The sequence below is a fragment of the Aspergillus nomiae genome (assembly GCF_001204775.2).
Source record: "Aspergillus nomiae NRRL 13137 chromosome Unknown contig00101, whole genome shotgun sequence".
NCBI lineage: Eukaryota > Fungi > Ascomycota > Eurotiomycetes > Eurotiales > Aspergillaceae > Aspergillus > Aspergillus nomiae.
In genome coordinates this window covers 42230-59654 of record NW_015378156.1, presented here as the reverse complement: position 1 = coordinate 59654, position 17425 = coordinate 42230, and the positions used below count along the sequence as shown (strand labels likewise).

General features: G+C 50.5%; 7 protein-coding genes across 7 annotated transcripts; 3 read left to right on the top strand and 4 right to left on the bottom strand.

The window, feature by feature from the left end:
- Positions 1-1332: 1332 nt before the first annotated feature.
- Positions 1333-6298, top strand: ANOM_004926 (WD40 repeat domain-containing protein; the record flags this gene model as incomplete). Its single annotated transcript, XM_015550183.1, has 5 exons — positions 1333-1738; positions 1794-1917; positions 1993-2304; positions 2371-3155; positions 3210-6298. 5 exons carry the CDS (start codon positions 1333-1335, stop codon positions 6296-6298), a joined length of 4716 nt encoding a protein of 1571 aa, XP_015407767.1.
- Positions 6299-6924: 626 nt separating this feature from the next.
- Positions 6925-9625, bottom strand: ANOM_004925 (glycoside hydrolase family 16 protein; the record flags this gene model as incomplete). The annotated part of the gene is made up of 4 exons (XM_015550182.1): positions 6925-8206; positions 8871-9046; positions 9108-9139; positions 9196-9625. The coding sequence occupies 4 exons, from the start codon at positions 9623-9625 to the stop codon at positions 6925-6927; spliced, it is 1920 nt and encodes a 639-aa protein (XP_015407766.1).
- A 732-nt stretch (positions 9626-10357) lies between these two features.
- Positions 10358-10798, bottom strand: ANOM_004924 (short-chain dehydrogenase/reductase; the record flags this gene model as incomplete). The annotated part of the gene is made up of 1 exon (XM_015550181.1): positions 10358-10798. One exon carries the CDS (start codon positions 10796-10798, stop codon positions 10358-10360), a length of 441 nt encoding a protein of 146 aa, XP_015407765.1.
- A 194-nt stretch (positions 10799-10992) lies between these two features.
- ANOM_004923 (uncharacterized protein) lies at positions 10993-11742 on the top strand (the record flags this gene model as incomplete). Its single annotated transcript, XM_015550180.1, has 2 exons — positions 10993-11159; positions 11217-11742. 2 exons carry the CDS (start codon positions 10993-10995, stop codon positions 11740-11742), a joined length of 693 nt encoding a protein of 230 aa, XP_015407772.1.
- Positions 11743-11918: 176 nt separating this feature from the next.
- ANOM_004922 (oxidoreductase, short chain dehydrogenase/reductase family) lies at positions 11919-12956 on the bottom strand (the record flags this gene model as incomplete). Its single annotated transcript, XM_015550179.1, has 4 exons — positions 11919-12008; positions 12095-12392; positions 12486-12781; positions 12909-12956. 4 exons carry the CDS (start codon positions 12954-12956, stop codon positions 11919-11921), a joined length of 732 nt encoding a protein of 243 aa, XP_015407771.1.
- Positions 12957-13527: 571 nt separating this feature from the next.
- On the bottom strand, positions 13528-14682 carry ANOM_004921 (uncharacterized protein; the record flags this gene model as incomplete). Its single annotated transcript, XM_015550178.1, has 2 exons — positions 13528-13991; positions 14055-14682. The coding sequence occupies 2 exons, from the start codon at positions 14680-14682 to the stop codon at positions 13678-13680; spliced, it is 942 nt and encodes a 313-aa protein (XP_015407770.1). The 3' UTR covers positions 13528-13677.
- Positions 14683-15749: 1067 nt separating this feature from the next.
- ANOM_004920 (HIT finger domain protein) lies at positions 15750-17108 on the top strand (the record flags this gene model as incomplete). The annotated part of the gene is made up of 3 exons (XM_015550177.1): positions 15750-15797; positions 15867-16342; positions 16406-17108. 3 exons carry the CDS (start codon positions 15750-15752, stop codon positions 17106-17108), a joined length of 1227 nt encoding a protein of 408 aa, XP_015407769.1.
- Positions 17109-17425: the final 317 nt, after the last annotated feature.

Sequence of the window (17425 nt, the reverse complement as noted above, 5' to 3'; positions counted from 1 at the left end):
CCGCTTTTGTCCCATACCTTCATCAACTAGTACTGCGACTACCACTGCTCGATCCATTCTTCGTACTACTCAACTAAGCTGTTAGCACTAACTTTCATGCAGTTGCCTTTTATCTATTTATGAATATGACCCATACTAATGATTGACCAAAGTAGTACCACTAATACTTCTAGTCTGACTACATTTCCCGCCCAGTGTATCCCGGTACCGTCAATTGGCCGTACTCTTACTGCCGTCTCAATTAGCCCCAAACCTTGCGCAGTGTCGATGTTCTCGCATTATGCGGTGGGATTGGACTTGATCGTGATCACTGACCGATGCTCTAATGAGGTACTAATTAACCTAGTTTCGATCGGGTGGAAGTTTTATCCAGAGCTCCCAGCCATGTATGGGGAGATGGACTGCCAGACGTCGGCCAATGCCATTATCAGGTTGTGTCCCTGCACGCTCGTTGGTGCGCGTGCGGCCGAGCCATCGATGGGTCCTATCGGTCTTCTCCTACTAATCAAATCCCTGGACCGTTCGCTCCTGCTTGCGGGTTGACATCCTGGTCACTGGAAGCGCCCGTCAACCCACCTTGGCGCGAGCTCCAATTGCTTGATGACTCGAGATTTTGATCGTCCGTGGCCGTCGTCTCGCAAGACGTCTCATATTGTCAGAGTCTGTGGGTGGTCTGCACGGGGTACGATCGCCATGAACTTGATAGAGAGGCTGGCGCTATCAGAGGGAATCATAGGAGCTCGAGGAACGTGCCTCCTTAAAGCAATATCTGTTACCAAGAATTAATATACCCCCTGTCCCTCCGATCGTCCCCTTATTCATACCCCCTCCCCGCCTCCGCTCTAGTTCTTTTCTTAATCTTTCCCCTCCCTCCCATATGCCACCAACGTGGATTTCAGGTTAGTGCGAGGGTTCCCTAGTACATCTGCTGCACCTCCGTTGGTTTTTTCACCTGCATATTGGTGCATTCGCTTGTTGCCCCAATTTTAAAATTTTTTGAGTACCGTCCCGGTCCCAAATTCTTAATCCTACACCCCCTCCGTCATCACTGACCGCTGCTCGGGTCCTCTCGGGCCTTCTGGCTTCTTTTACACAGTCCTGTCCCTGCTCCGCTTATGTCTTCAGTCGGATGCTCGTTAACGCCCCGGTGGACTGTGTGCTGTCCTCACTATAGCCACTTGCAGCTGTGAAGGCAGTTATCGCAAACCCACAGCGAACAGGCGACGACGTAATTGTTCTGCATGCTGGGACACCCAGTGCCTTTTTAGATCGGGTGGGCTCTCAACCGTGAAACAGGATTACTGAAACCATTGAGTGAACCTATCCGGAAGCATGGTCGAACTGTCATGGAGCGCGGCCACGGTTCCGAATTCACGACCGACGAGGATGAAGACATTAGCGCCGCCGATTACATCGGAAGCTCTAACGCCAGATTCTACCTTTGTGCCATGCGCCTCGACGGCCTCCCTATTTCTGTATGCTGAAGGCTCAGCCATTGTATGCCTTCACCACGATACCTTGGCTGTCGAGCGACGGTTCGAAAGCCATACCGACAAAATCGGATTTATATCGGTTGACAATGTCAGTGAGCGTGGTGCAGGAAGACTAGTCGTGAGCTATGATGTTAGTCAGACGGCAATAGTCTGGGACTTGTTTACGGGTTCGGTGATCGCAAGGTTCGCATCCTTCGACGAGCTCAAAGTGGCCGCTTGGATGCGCAATGGTAATGTGGCGTTTGGTATATTTATCCTACCTCTGTGTGACGTTTGCTGCCAGAGCTGATGTGACTGTAGGAAGCGTAAAGGGAGACGTGGTCTTGTTTGAACCGTCGACATCGGAGCATATCTCTTGCCGGACTATCTTCGATCCTATCACGGCTTTGGCCCCGTCGTCAGACTGCCGAACCTACGCCATTGGGTATGCATCTATTCCTCGTTCTGGCCAGTTAAAGTATTATAGAGCTCAGCCGACACCATACTGACAAGCGCTTAGGTACCAGAATGGATCAATTCTAATAGCCACTCTTCACCCTACGTTTACCATCGTACATACCATGAGCACCTCCCGCGGGCCATCCCGGATTGTCTCGCTAGCATGGCATGCATCATCGTCAAAGCAAAAGTCAGACATGCTTGCTACCCTCTCCGCAAATGGTGATCTGAGGGTGTGGAGCGTGGCTAAGCCAGCTGGTAAAGATGCACCACGAGTAATCAGGGTTCTCAAGAGGTCAGATACGTCTTCATCCTCCGAGCCTAAGTGGATGGCCTGGTCGAAGAATGGAAGAATCGTTCAGTATCTCGATGGGTAAGATGGCAGTATAATCCTGGTACTACCCACTATGCGGTGTCAGTCACTAACAACTGCTGCTAGGGAGACTTGGGCCTGGGATGTCCGAACTAAACACATCACTTCGGAGCCAGTTCCGACGATTGATAATCCTTGTGGGTTCGCCAACTACGGGCCAACAGCCACATTATTCACACTGGGGCCTCACCATACCGTACAGCAGTATGATCTTGAGAGCCCAGGATTAGTCGCCAATGTACAACACCTTCCTGGCGGAGCCTTACCACCATCAGGAGAGACTAGAACCCGTGGTGCGTCAGCACGCGTGTTACAGGACCCACCGGAGATGAAGGAATCCGGTGCCATGTACGGCACGAGACGAGCTCCGTTTGATCCGAGTGGAATCGAGGTTGTACGTCAACACCGTGCCGAGATAAATAGCCCTGTCTCCTCTCGAAGTCACGCAGACTCCGTGAGTTCAAAGGCGTCCTCGGGAAAGTACAGGATGGCCCCATTTTCATCCCCAAGTAGGTCGGGTCACACCGCTACATCCTTTTCACTCACCTCCGCTAGTGGTAGAGACACCCCTCAGGCATCTGGCGCATCTTATGCCTATGCATCTTCCGTATCCATGTCATCCGTGAAAAGCTCTCGTGCCGGCTCTCGTTTGCGAAATGAGGTCCACCCCAGTCCAGCCGATAAGTCTATAGATCTGTTTCCTTTCACACGCGAACGACTCAACGATGTACCATACAGCCGTCAACAGCCACTGGATGAGTCGCATCTGACGCCAGACGATCTCCGGCGCCAAATGCTGAGCGTGGTCTTCGGTTGGGAAGGTGATATTGATGGATTAATTAACGATGAGCGTATGGAATACTTTGTTGCCCCTGTCTAGCTATCTTCACTAACTCCTGTTTCAGTTAGCCGCCACACACCGGGTACTCAAAGCGCTATTCTACTCGCCCAGTGGCTAGGGGAATCTGACACCGACCAAATGGTGTCCATGCTTAGCGCAGGCCCAGCCTCTACCACAGATTGGATGCTCCTTGCTTTCAGCCAGATGAGTGGAGAATCACAAGCCAACAAGGTCGGACAGGCATTTGTTCAGAAGCTTCTGGAAACTGGTGACGTGCATACTGCAGCTACAATTCTTCTGGGACTTGGCGATAAGAACGACGCTATTGAGGTTTATGTCTCTCAGAGCTACTATATGGAAGCTATCCTAATGGCGTGTCTGGTAACACCCACAGATTGGCAGCGTCAATCATATCTCGTCCGCCGCTGGGGGGAGCATGTTGTCTCACACTCCCAGCAGCAGCTAGCAATACGGTGCTTTATGTGCACGGGAGTGGAGCCTTCGGGGCCTTGGACCTCTCCAGCCGCACAGCAGGCTACCTCCTTTGCCGAGATGATGTCAGGAAAATCACCCGTCACCTCCCCGGAGCCTCCATATCCCAATCCCGCAAGTCTTCTACCACCAAGCTCTCAGACAAAGCCTTGCAATACCCGACAGGTTAAGACTCCAGCTCTCAAGCTCATCACGTCGTTTGACTCGCAACCAAGCCAGAGGTTTCGATTCCCCGGCTTAAAATCGGATGATAGGACACCTACGAATGCGCCTGGAGTTACGCCCATTGCTGAATCTGCTGTAGCCGACTCCGCGTTATCGCCTGGAGGCTTTGGGTCGTACAAATTGAATAACATCCAGAGTCTCAACAATGCTATGAACTCCCGAACAGGTACTCCCGCCTTTGGCAGAGGGCGCTTGCCTTCCATCGGGGAAACTCCGGTTGACGTGCAACCGCCGACCTTTCCATCCAGTGGTTCCAAAAAGCTCGTTGATTATGGCTCAACGTCGGAGAACGATGATCAAGAGGACCAGCCTGGTGATGAGAAAAAGGAGGAGGTTGGCTTACTGCCTTCTGCTACGTACGATCCGGATGATGCGTTCAAACCAAGTCCGCAAACCGCAGTTCAAGCAAGTGCAGACAAGTTTGCAGGAATCAAGGGAATACCGTCGCCAGCAGTTGGGCTTTTCGAAGCTCTGAAAGAGCGATCTGACAGTCGCAATGGGTCTAGGGATAGGATGCCCGATGGACTACAGCTTCATTTGCAGGCTGCTGAATACTCTGGTACTGATGCAGCCGAGCAATGGGATAATGGAAACTTCAGGAGCCCAACATCAACATTGAATAGCTTCAGCTCTGCAAAGAGCCCAAGTGTTAGTGGGCGGAGTATTGAGCAATACATTAGTAGCCTGGACGAGGCGAACTATCACTCAAAAAAGCATCACAAATATCTCTCCAATGGCGTCGGACGGCGAACTACAGATGAAGCAGCCAGCCAGACGTCGGAGAAACGGCATCACTCTAGGAACACGTCCCAGCAGGCGCGAGGTAGACACGATAAGAGGTATATCCCGCCCGCCAAGCGGTCTCCTTCCTCACCGGTGTCGATGTCCCACGAAGAGGTAGCGCGCTACCACGCTGCTCAAGAGAACAACGACGATGCTCGTCAGACCAAACGGCGTTCAAAGACACGTAGTGCAAGCAGAGTTAGGAAGCCACGTTCTCGAAACTCTTCTGAACGTCGGAACAATCGTTCATCAAGCCGTCATACAGCTAATCGAGTCGGCACCGAGAAACATGACCGTGGTCGCAGTGCTGATAGAAAGGGCTCCTACGATAGATCGCCCTCACCGCCATTACCCACATCTACTACAGACGATGCTTTCAGGCTAGTAGCCAGTGATAGAGAACGAAGGTCTCAGCAGCGAAGTAGTAGCCGACGTCCGGAGAAAGGGAAATCGGAGCTACGAGCGAGATCCCGGAGTCGCCATGAACCCGAGTTCAAGATGGGGATGGAACACGAACAGTATGACATGGGTACAAATCCCCAAGGTCTTGTCGTCGAGATAGTACCTCAAACCGACCAGGATATGTCGACTGAGGAGAGCCGGGCCATTCACTCTGCCACTGTACCTCCCGCGGTACCCCACATTGGGCTATCCGAACACAGAAAGAAGGAGCTCGCGGCAGCGGAACTGGAGGCGCGACGACTCTCGCTCGCGCGGAATCCATCAGCGCCCAACATACCCTTTCCGGGAGAATTACAACATAGTCGCACCATTCCCGAAAGCCCGCCATTTTCTGTGAATTCTTTTGGCCCACGCACACCAGGTAGACGGAGGGCGTCATCGAGCAAAGCATCTCCAGAGTACCGAAGCAGCTCGGACTCTAACTCATCTCAGTCCGGGCCATCGGGGCTTGCCACAACACCCAAGGCTATGCGACACCCAAAGTATAACCAGGAGACTGCTCCATCTGTTCCCAACATTCCTGATAGCACTTTTCTGCTGAGTGATGCCAGGTATCAGGCAGACGCTGAGAGAATCGGTCGCTCGATGTCTGTTCCAGTTCCCGAAATAAAGCAACCCGGGACAGTCCCATCCGACCTGCCGATGCATCCACGGTTTAATCCACGTCTCCCGAGAAGTCGCTCGACCAGCAGAACCCGGAACATGGGTCATCGCCGGGAGAGCTCGAGGGAACAAGGCGGGTACAGCTATGGAGGCTCTCCAGTGGATATCAGCATCGAGGAGGGAATCGAGAACGCGATGGAGCTGAAATATTACGAAACTCCTCCTATGTTACCAGAGCTGCAGCACCTTAACGCTCTCCCACCTCCTCCACCCCCTGCCCCTGTGATGGATTGTGTGTCCCCGCGCGAGTCTTCAGGAACCATAGACATCGCTATTGACAATGAGAACATGGGAAAGCTGCTGCCCCGCGCTATGACAGCTGGACCTGCGGTGAGCATGGAGACACAGCCGACTTTAGATCGCCGCCGAATGTCCTTTGAGCACCGACGCGGCAAAAGCGTGAACGAAAGCTTCTCCAGTAAGATCCGCAACCTGGCTCGCATGGGCAGTGTAAGTCGGGCACCCGATAGCTGGGCTGAAACGCATTTTCCGTATGAAAGTATACCAGTTGCCGACAATCGCATCTAGGCCATATTGATACTGTCCGCTGGTCTTTGCTTTGCTTTGATGCTTTTCTTCCTTTTTACCTCCCTTGTTTATGTTTTCAATGTCCTTCCCATTTTGCTACTTGCATTCCATTTTTAGACGTGGTCTGCTTCTCGGGCCTTCACGATTAACGACATTTCATTTTATCTGCTGTTCTGCCCTGGTATGATTCGTAAGGGCATTATGTGGCTGTTGGATGTATACCCTTCCTGACATTATGACAAATTGTTGTCCCATGAGTGATACACTGTGTACTTTGTGTGTCTTTCTTAGATTTTTGCTTATTCCTGCGTATTACTCTTCTTCTTCAGATTGGGTCCGCAAGGACAAGGAAAAGTTCCTTTGTATCTGGGATTGAGGTGGTTCCTGTTGCTCTATCATGCACAGGCTTCCATCACTCTCACAATGCTTTGATTTCCTTGGTTGTCTACCGCTATTAGTAATAATCGGGCTATATGATAGTTAATATGATGTTCATGAGCAATGCAGACATATGCCACAGAGAGTTAATATACATTGTCGAGCCTGTGACCCAGACTCGAAAGCTACTCCATCGTAGAATCAAGAATAGTTAGTATAGTACACGGTGTCAGTCCACTAGCGGGAAATCAATTCCACTTCCCCCAACCTTTATTGCGCCCTTCGCTCGCCGACTCTTGTCCAATATTCCTTTCTGCATCCAATAATCGCTCAAAATCGGCACGAGCTTGCTCCCTCTCCCGCTGCTTGTCACTCTCTGATGATGGGGGGCTCCATGAGTCCCACTGTGGTGACTGCTGGCCGGATGCATCCTGATGACTGGACTGAGCAGGTGCGGGAGCATTTTGTTGTCGAATCCGCTCCCAAGCACCTCCCTGCGAGTAACCAGCCTGTGTGCCCCTATTGGTTCTATACTCAGGCGCCGTGGGGCTAGCATCATCTTCATCGAAGAAATCTCCTCCGCGGCCGTGATCTGCACCCGATCCACCACCAACAGGTTCTAATACCGGACGACGATCAGGGACAGATACCGTCGTCGACTGAACGTCACCACCGGAATACTCCGAAGCATAATCACCACCCTGATCCATCTCGACAACTCCCTGTTGCTCGCCCACCGACCTCCGCCCCCTGGACTCCATCTGCCTTCTTCTTATCTCCTCGGGATTCTGCTTTTTCAAATCCGCCAAGAACTCCTTCAATCGCGAATCCCCCATTGTATTCGTCGTCTCTTTATAAACCGCATAAACACTCGACAACGTCGCGCCCGCCACACTATAGAACAGCAATTTGAAACCCGTCACAAAAACCGCCCGTTTCGCTACAGTCGGCTCAGCAATCATAAACCTCTGAGCGGCCTGCAGAATCTCCTTGGGAGACGGCATCTTCCCCTCCGGACCGGAAGCCTTGGGGAAATAAGCCGGATACAACTCCGATTTCTTGGCCTGCATCCACAGAAGCGCCGACCCGCCGAGGAATCCCAATGGCGCGCCGATCCGTTCCTGGTATAAACTGCGACTGCTGTGTGTTACCATCGCATCTAGTTCGTCTTGTGTGGGGAGGCGCTGGATTAGCACCCGGGCGTTCTCGACTCGACGGAGTACATTGGCGGTTACTTTTCGGTCGTAGTTCCACCGTCCGAAGAATCCAAAGTAGAGGGTGAACGGGTCCGGGTTGGCGATAAGGTCGCGTTTAATGTAGAGCGAGTGGTACTGGTATTTTGTGGTTGGGGTGCTGTCGCTGTCGTTGGTTGCTTCCGCGCCGATGGGGGGATGGGGTCTGTTTGATCGTTTTCTAGGACCATCTTTTTTTGCGGGTTTTTGGGTTTGTCTCTGAGTGGGTGAGGTTTGGAGTTGGGAGTGTATTCTTATTGAGGGATGCAGTTGGAGAGTTGGAGTTGGTTGTGTGATGCTTGTGACGTCGTGGTTGTGCGGATGAGTCAGCGTTTATGTTATGTGGTTGTGCGGCTTTTATGCATTGGGTTTATACTTCGAGTGATTGACACTTGTCTTGCTTTTCTAGTACATCAAGCTCAAAAGTGACAGTTGATATCTTGGGCATGGCTTGCATATTTCAACTGGCTTTGACTCAAGCGCCTTCCATTATGGGTATGTTACCTGTGACCTGTACATCCCCTTCTGCACGCATGATTGCCAGATTCTTCAGTCGGCCTACTAGTAGTTATATATCAAAGGGTCGAATTATAAAGGGCTAAATTCTCCACCATTCTACACATTTGACAACAAATTCTCAAATTCCTGCAATCTTTGCAGGACTGTTTCTACCTCCCACTGGGATCGACCTCGATGCCTTGTGCCTACCAACCGCCTCCTGATGTTCTTGATTTGAATCACTCTATATCTGGTCGAAGGATAGGTTTTTCACACGATAATAGGTGCCTGGTTATTGGGTCAGCCAAAGGCCCCAGCAGCTAGACTAGGAGAATACTAACCCGTACTAGGACCAGGAGATCCGGACGATCCCTCCATCTGCAAATTGATAATCCTGCCATATGTTAGGCTTTGCAAATCATATGGAACATTCCCCGCCCCTCTAGGACTTATCAAGTACTCACAGATACAAAGGCTTCCCGACGTAGTCGGCCCCGTACTGAGTCGTGACCTCCACATCATCAAGGAAGTACTTAACCAAGATATCTGCGTCGTTCTCCGCACGGATCTGAGTTTTGACCTTGTGGAACTCACTCGGAGACGGGTAATCCGTGTTGTGGTTCATGACCTCGGAAGAGGTCTACAAGGCTGTTGTCAATTATGCTGACATGTAGATACGATGTCTGAAAAAGGAAACTCACGTTGAAGACATTGAAGGTGATCTGTCCCGTTCCTGTTTCAATCATCAGTCAAAACTATCACTGGAAGTAGCAAACTCGCAAAACGAACCCTTCCACTCAGCCATATCAATCTCCGGTGGCCAGCTCTCCGCACTATTCAGCCAGAAAGCCGGCCAAGTTCCTTTATCAGTGGTCGCCTGGAACTCAGCCTCGATGTCGAACCCAGAGCCGGCTTCAACCGTAAACGTGCTCTTGGAATGCACGGCTCCGGACAGATAGTTGATTTCCTGGCCTCCACTGGTCGCCGGCTGGCCCGTGGTCGGCTTTGCGACGAGCGTCAGTGTGCCGGACTCGACGGAGATGTAATCGTGGTCGGTGGAGTTGCCGACCATGCGGGCTGAGCCATTGTGATCGCTACCCCATGGGTAGAGGTAGGAGAAGTACTCTTCGAGGGAAGTGTAGGAGTCGAAACAAGTCGTGGGGATGAGATTCTTCGCGGAAGCCAGCGAAGCAAGGGAGAGGAGCGTAACAGGTCTCATCTTGGAAATCTTGATCCAATGTTCGGCCCAATCTTCTTTTTGATGAGAAAAAAATAGTCAAACCCACCGACTACACCCAGGTATTTATCTCCAACCCCTAGACCATGTTCCCAGAATAGACGGATAGCCCGGACACAGATCTGCACGGTTGTCTTGCATCTGCGACACCACGCTAATGTAGCTCCATATTAACCCCACCGGGATATGGCTGTAAATTGCATGATCAACACATCGGAGCTGCACCACTTTTGTTAATGATTTTCTGTTCTATTCGGGGGCCAAGTTGAAGGTCGTTTCAGTGTATCTGGGCCGACGCAGTGTTCCTGAGAACCTTAGGGCTTGGTTTCCTTTTTCGGTACGGAGGGATGGTTTGCTTATCGGGTTTAGTTACACGCTTGGCGATTGATAAGTTGCTAAATGATGTCATTTTACTGGCCCTTCATTTATCGGTATTGCTATCGAAGGCTTATGTATGCTCTTGATATTGATTTTGTTTGTGGGAGATTGAGGGGCATGTAGCAAGGGTCTGGCTGTATGCATGGCTGCAGGTTCGTGAGCCTTGGCCGTATCTTGGTAGTATGCATAACTTGAGATGTCTAGACGCTCATCATAAATGTTTTGAACACGAACTCGGCGCTCCTTCTTCATTTCCTGTTCATTGCTAATCATACATTCCTCTATCCAGGCTAAAGACATCATCCCGAGATGTTAAACGGAAAGAAAACGGTCAAATCACCGACGGACGGCTCGACCCAACAGATCCTCGGTGTGCCTCCAAACCAGCTCAGGCACCCGTTGCTCCCGATACTCTTCTATAATCTTTCGGCTCGGTCGAACCTCCCCGTTCCAATTCAAGAGATATGCTCCACTACCTCCCTCCCCAGTCGTACCCTTTGCGACATCTCCTGACTCGACCGGAACACTCTGGGCCATGATACCCTTCTTGGCCGGGTACCGCGCAAAGCTTAGATGGAACAGATGCCTTTCTCCACTTTCGTGGAGACCGACGGAGAAAGGCCACATCAGCGACCACATCCCGTAGTTGTAGAATATTGAGATAGGCGGCGGGAAACTATTGCTGTAGATATTTGTGCCCACCAGGCCGGGGTAGACGTGAATAAAGCTCACGGCTAGGTGAGTCCTGGCCAAGTGCTCCATACTCAGGTAGGTCATGGTAATGGAGTGTGTATAGGCTCTCCTATCATTTCTCGTCCTTGTATGTAAGCGAAGTTGCCTTCTGTGCAGCATCTGATGTCGAAATACCATCAGAGAATCAGGCATCATGCACCGTCACTATCCCAGAAGATACATTCAACGAATGCGTCAAGGCGATAGATCGCATATTTGGAGTATTCAGCTCCTTAGACATGTCTGCGATTCGAGTTTTGCCAGCAATGCATCTGATCCGGAGGATTTATACCGCGCTCATCCTAGTCAAGCTTCACTTTGCGGCCGTCACATCATCTAACGAAGATACTCGACTGCAAATAGACCGCCTTCAGGTCTTCAGCCGTTTACATTACAGCATACGAATGTTCGTAGGGTGGGGACCACTATGGCCAGCTACCAAGTTGACAACAGTGCTCCGTAGGATTCGGTCCTGGTTTGAAGACAGCGATATAATTAAGCGGGATGGCTCGTGGCTGAATGTGTGGCGACTTGGTCCAGCATATCAGAGTCCTGTGGATACACAGTCCAGCACTGATCTGGTTGGGTCTAATGATGGGTCATTGCTATCTCCTGGCTCTCAAGATCCGCCCTGGATAGTATCTGTGGACCCTTCGGATATGGAGACCATGCGCGTATCTTTCAATTCTTCGCTGGACTTCAGTGGCAGTGCGTTTACTCCTACATCCATTGATCAGCCCATCGATTACTCGCTACTTCCCAGCCAGATATCTCCATCGGCACCCAACGTCTCGGTTGGTGACGATCTTGGCATGAACTCGAACATGATAGATAAAAGGAACATCGATGTCACCCTCGACATGGACCTAGAACTAAACCAGCTTCCCAGCATGCACTTCGACCCAAATAATCTCCAGCTACCATCGTCCCATGACTCGGACGGCTTTTACGAAAACTACACGGCGGAAGATACACGGAGAAACGACTAGATTCATTAAGATTGTTATTCCTTGACAGGACTTCTGATTCGCAATTCAAAAAGTATCAATAGTATCTTCAATCTCGTCACCTGGCGCAAAAAGACCCGGGTAATGTCATAGAACTTGTTCAAGCCAAACAAACCATCCTTACCTGGACAGCACACTCATCGCACCAATAAACCAAACTACCACTTCTCCACATAAGGCCTCAAATCCAACTCAAAGCCCCATGTCGTCCGCGGCTGCGTATGCAAATGCCAGTACGCATCCGCAATCTGCAAAAACACAATCAGCCTCTCTCTCACGCAATACCAAACCCATCCCATAAAGAGACCGAGAAAACCGAAAAGAGGAAACTCACTGCCGCAGGATCCAACTTCGCATCCTCATGCTCAAAAGTCCACGCCTTGGTCCTGGGGATATCAATCACCCCGTCGATAACAACATGCGAGACATGGACTCCCTTGGGCCCGAACTCGCGGGCCAGACTCTGCGCCAACGCACGGAGCGCAAACTTCCCCGATGCGAAGGCTGAGAACGACGCCGAGCCTTTCAGACTAGCTGTTGCGCCGGTGAAGATTAGTGTAGGCGGGTGCTGGAGTCCGCTTGCCTTTTGGAGCAGGGGGAGGGTGCGTTGCGCGAAGTTGAAGCCGCCTTTTCTGTTCTTTTGTTAGCTTGTCTTATCTACAACTAGATAATTGTGCTACTCTAGGGGAAGAAAGGGAATGGAAGAATAATATAAGAAAACTCACCCCTGACTCTCAAACCCCGACACGAACTCCTCCTCCGTCAACTCAAGGAACGGCTTGCGGACGAACCCGCCCCCGGAGTTGAATACAGCTGCTGCGAGTGTCGATCCGCCATATTGCTGGGTGATTTTCTCAAACGCAGAGTTGACGCTGTTGGTGTCTGAGAGATCGGCACTAATGCCCGTTGCTTGGCCGCCGTTTGCGTTGATTTCGTCGACGACCGGCGTGAAGTTTGCTGGGTTACGGGCTAGTAGCACGACGGAGTATGCTTGTGCGAATTTGCGGGCGATAGAGGCGCCCTGTTTTTCTTTTGTTAGGTATGTTTATTATATTCATCGAGTGGTTTGGTTGAGGGGATTTGATAGTGGGGATGGTGGTGTGTGGGGGGGTAACTCATTGATGTGAGGGTATAAGATAAGGACATACAGTTCCTGGGCCAACGCCGGCGATGATTGCAAAGGGCTTGCTGGCCATTTTCTCTTATTTATTTGTGTGATACGTTACTTTTGTTATTGTTTCAAGATCAATTATGAAATTAATCTGAATAGGTCTGGGGATTGGTCTCTACTTATACTCAACATGTGTCGTGATTTTGCTCGGCGTTTGGTTCATGCCGATGATTAGAAATCGATGCGGAGGTTATAAATTCGTGATTTTCTCATCCGTCGCCGCGGTGATATCATCGTTTTTGCTGATGTAACTGGTCCGGATTGTGGGGAAGGTTATTTATGGGGTCTATAGAAGCATAATATTATAGTTGGTTTTGTGATAACCCTTGTTTCGGTTTTTGCTGTTCACGTACTTGGCTTGTGGTTAGGGCTTCAATCACCGAGACAGCGGCGTGTGTTTACCCGATGTATGAAGTAGGCGGTTGAGGTCTATGGAGTTAATGTTGTAGTATTAATATGGGATGAAGCTTGTCCCATACTGGTATCTGAGTTTGGAGAGTCAAGAAGAGACAATGAATGATGTCGACTAGATTTACATCCTAAATTCAAGTGCATAGTCAAGTGCATATGCTAGTACTCAGGTATAGACAAGACAAATGAGGATTTTTAGTTTGAAATAGCTTTCATACATCCTAAAACCAGATCATGCCATTCATAACAATAACCCTACCGAAATTCTATCACCGCAACACCTTTTAGGGGATATTAAGTAAGACCCGAAAACCAGACCCAGAAAGAAAATGCCCTCACAGCTGAATCATATCATTCATAATCTTGACCTCCTCGCCGGGCTTGAACGGCGGCAATCCGATGTACGGACAGCTGGAGCAACGGAACGCATCGCCGAGCGAGCAGCTGTTGCACGAGCTCGTCTTGCCCTGCACGGTGAAATCTAGCTCGTCGTTCAGGTCGTCTGTGTTCAGCTTCAGGATGTTGAGATCTGCAGCGGCCTTTGCCTCACGTGCGCGGTCTTCCTCCTCCAGTTGACTGGCCAGACCGCAGGTGCAATCCTTGCAGGGACGCCGGCGCTTCTTGGCGGTCTCAGGTACACAGTTTTGGGCTATAGAAGTCATAGTCAATAAGATGTTTAACAAGGTAATAGAATATATAAAGGGAAACTCACGTCGTGGAAGAGGTCTCTTCAAATCATCGTCCGAGAGCAACGCATCCTCATCAATCAACTCGTCATCATTGTTCTGGGCCGGATCAAACATTCCCACGCCGTTTGTGCTGGCTCCGTTCGTAGCCACTCCATTCGGAACTCCGTTCACTCCATTGGTCTTATCCTTCTTCTTCCTGCCGCCCAACTTCAATGGCACGGCAGCCTCCTGTGCCGGCTTCTCAAACCCACCATCCTTCTCCACCAGCCCCGCCAAGATAGCCTCCAACCCTTCACTAGCCCCCAAACTCCCTTGCTGCAGCTGCAATCTAGCGCCCGCCTTCATCGCGGGTACCAAAGCGGTATAAACATCCCGAGTCAACAGCCGCACGGCCTCATCTGACGGCGCATCCGTCAACACCAGCACGAGGTCATATGTATTGGGAGGAAGGGAGACAAAGCCTGCGGAGAGGCGATCGAGCATCTGGAGATCGGTCGAGGAGCGATCGAAGGTCGAGAAGACATGACGGAGCTTCTCTTCGTGGGCGGCGACGGAGGGAGGGGCAAGGAGGAGGTTGCGATTTTGACTGCCATTTAACTGAGGTGGGGTAGGAAGGTCGAAGTCGACGGAGGTGTCGATTGTGATGGACATTTTGGAGTGATTATTTTGGTTCACCTCCTTTTTGGGTTTTTTCTGATCTGTTCCTTGGTTCTGTGTGTTTGTGACAGGTAGATAAATGGGGGAATCGAAGGTATAAGGTGGGCGTTTGGTTTGGAGAAAAGAAAGTTGCAACTGGATCGCTTTTCCCTTATCAATTATTAAGATTGGTGGCGGTTTTCGATGCCTGATTTGTCAGGTGGATACCGATCCGATAGCGGAGACACAATCAGCTACGAGCCTTTACTAATGCGTGAGTCACGGGAGGTGGGGGATTGATATACCTAGTTGGTTTCTAGTTAGGCCCGGTCTCTCATTTCTCTTGCCTTCTTTTGCTTACTTTGGATTACACCAGGGCGTGGGTGGGATGATAACACGCACTCAGAATTAGGCTATCAGATGCCCAATGTGACTCTGGACGTAGCTGTGGGTCTGGGCTCATGTATTAAACTACTGTGTAATAACTTTAAAATTGATAAACTGAATAGGATTATCCAGATATTGGTTCAGTTCTTTAGAGCTAGTATTAAATAACTACTAAGCCTGTAAAACTGACTTCTGCAGAGCAATAACCAGAAACTACATAAGTTACTCCACCAGGCTGGTTGACCAAATAGCGGTACCCTAATCTGATGCTGTATTAGGGTCACGTGTACAAGACGGATTCCACGAGAGGCACTCGTGAACATGGACTTTGACCTGGGAATGATCTTGGACTCGTCGTTATGAAAGGCATCGCTAAGACGTTGTGCTGCTCCACCTTGAGACAGTGGAACAAGAGTTGCTGGTGGTTGAGGTAAGAGAAGGAAGCAGAAACACTTGGTCGTCCGATCTACGCAAGACCGTCGAAGCCTCAGGCATAGATTTCAGAGCATAAGGCCTTAATAGACCTTCTTATCGATAAGCTAAACGCATCCAGACTTTTTTTCCCTTCGCTCCACTTCTCATATCATATCATAACATGACCTATCGCTATATCCATACTTAATAATCTACCCTCTTTACAATTTCCCTCATATCTATATAATCTCATTGTACCCAGGATAAGGACATCCACTAGAATGTCCTCCGAAACCCCCCTCCTCTCAGACCTCTGCACAATCTGGTTCGTCGCACCCCATCCCAACAACCCATAGCCATACCAGCAAACCACCTACTAACAAAACAACCAAAAACAGTCACATCCAACCCCCCAAATACCGCTGTCCCCGCTGCTCGACCCGCACCTGCTCCCTCCCCTGTTCTCGCCGCCACAAACTCTGGTCCCAATGCAGCGCGTCCGCGATCCAGCCGCCTACATGAAGAAGAACGAGCTGGCGACTGAATCAGCCTTCGACCGGGATTTCAATTTCATCACGGGCATCGAACGCACCCTGGAGCGTGCGGAGCGCGATGCTGAGAATAGGGGGATCTCGGTACAGCCTGGGACTTCTGGGCGCGGGGTGGATCTTGCGGTCGTGGGGTTGGATGGGGATGAGGAGAGTGGCAGGCCAGAGACGGGGAGGAAGAGGAGAAGGGTTGAGGGTGGTTCTGGGGGGTTTGTGAGGGGTGAGTTTGGGTTTCTTAGGGGCGCGGAGGAGGCTGGTGTTACTGTTCTTAGGGCGCCGAGGGGCATGAGTCGGAATAAGGCCAATGCGTCGAAGTGGATGCCTAAGTATGCTTTCCTTCTTGAGATTTGGGTTTGGGGTGAGCGTGGTGAGTGCTGACTGCAGTACAGGAATAAGTGTTTGAATTGGTCGGTGGAATGGATTGCCTCCGATGGAGAGAAGAGGATTAGACTCTGCTTGGAGTCGTCGACTCTTGCTGAGGCTTACGATCGGTCTTTTCCTTTGTCGAAGGAGGAGCGCGAACAGAAGAAGAAAGATCAGGAAAGCAAGTCGGAAGAAGTGGATGTCAATTCGTCTGAACAACTACCTGATACACGCGACCCTACTCCATCTACCGCAGAAGCTACGCCTCAGGAAACGCCTAAGGAAGCCGTGCTTCCCAACCCTGAAAGCGAGACAAGACCGGACATCACGCCGCAAGACCAGCCTACGCAATCCACAGATGAGATTACCTCCCACCGCAACCTCTACTTCTATCTCCATCGCCCGCGGACGAGTACGAAACAGCCGGTGCTTGTCCCTCTCTCGCCCACTGCCACTCTTACCTCCGCTCTGCGCGACCGCACCGTTCTAGAATTCCCGACTATCTATATACTGTCAGACTCACCGGATGCTTTGTCATCGGAGGAAGAGAATGCAAAGTTCCTTCTCGAGAAAGACTATCTACGCATGCAGCCACAAGGTGAAACCGAGTCGGGAGAAACCTCCGAGGCGGATGGCGAGCAACTGGCACCCGGGTCTGTGGATATCTCCAATGTAGATGAGAAAAGGGTCTTGGAGGTACTGCAAAAAGATCTATTGGAGCCCGTTTAGACCGCAGGATGTTGATGCTTGCGGAAATTGGTTATGAAGGAAACACTTATTTCAAACGGGACTGGGTTAACCTGATCTTGGTTGTCAATTGTTAATATTCAGTACCTGACTTCAGCAGTGGGCAACGGTTTAATAAAACTTATACGAGTGGGTCCAGTTTAAGCGGTTGACACGCGATGTAGACTGCGGCCAGCGGAAGAGATTTGGTCCAGATACGTAGAACGTCTCAACTCGTAGGATCGAGACTGTCTTCTTGTCAATATCACTGCTCCTATTGTCATAATCAGATAATCAAAACTAGTTGTAATACGAGAAAC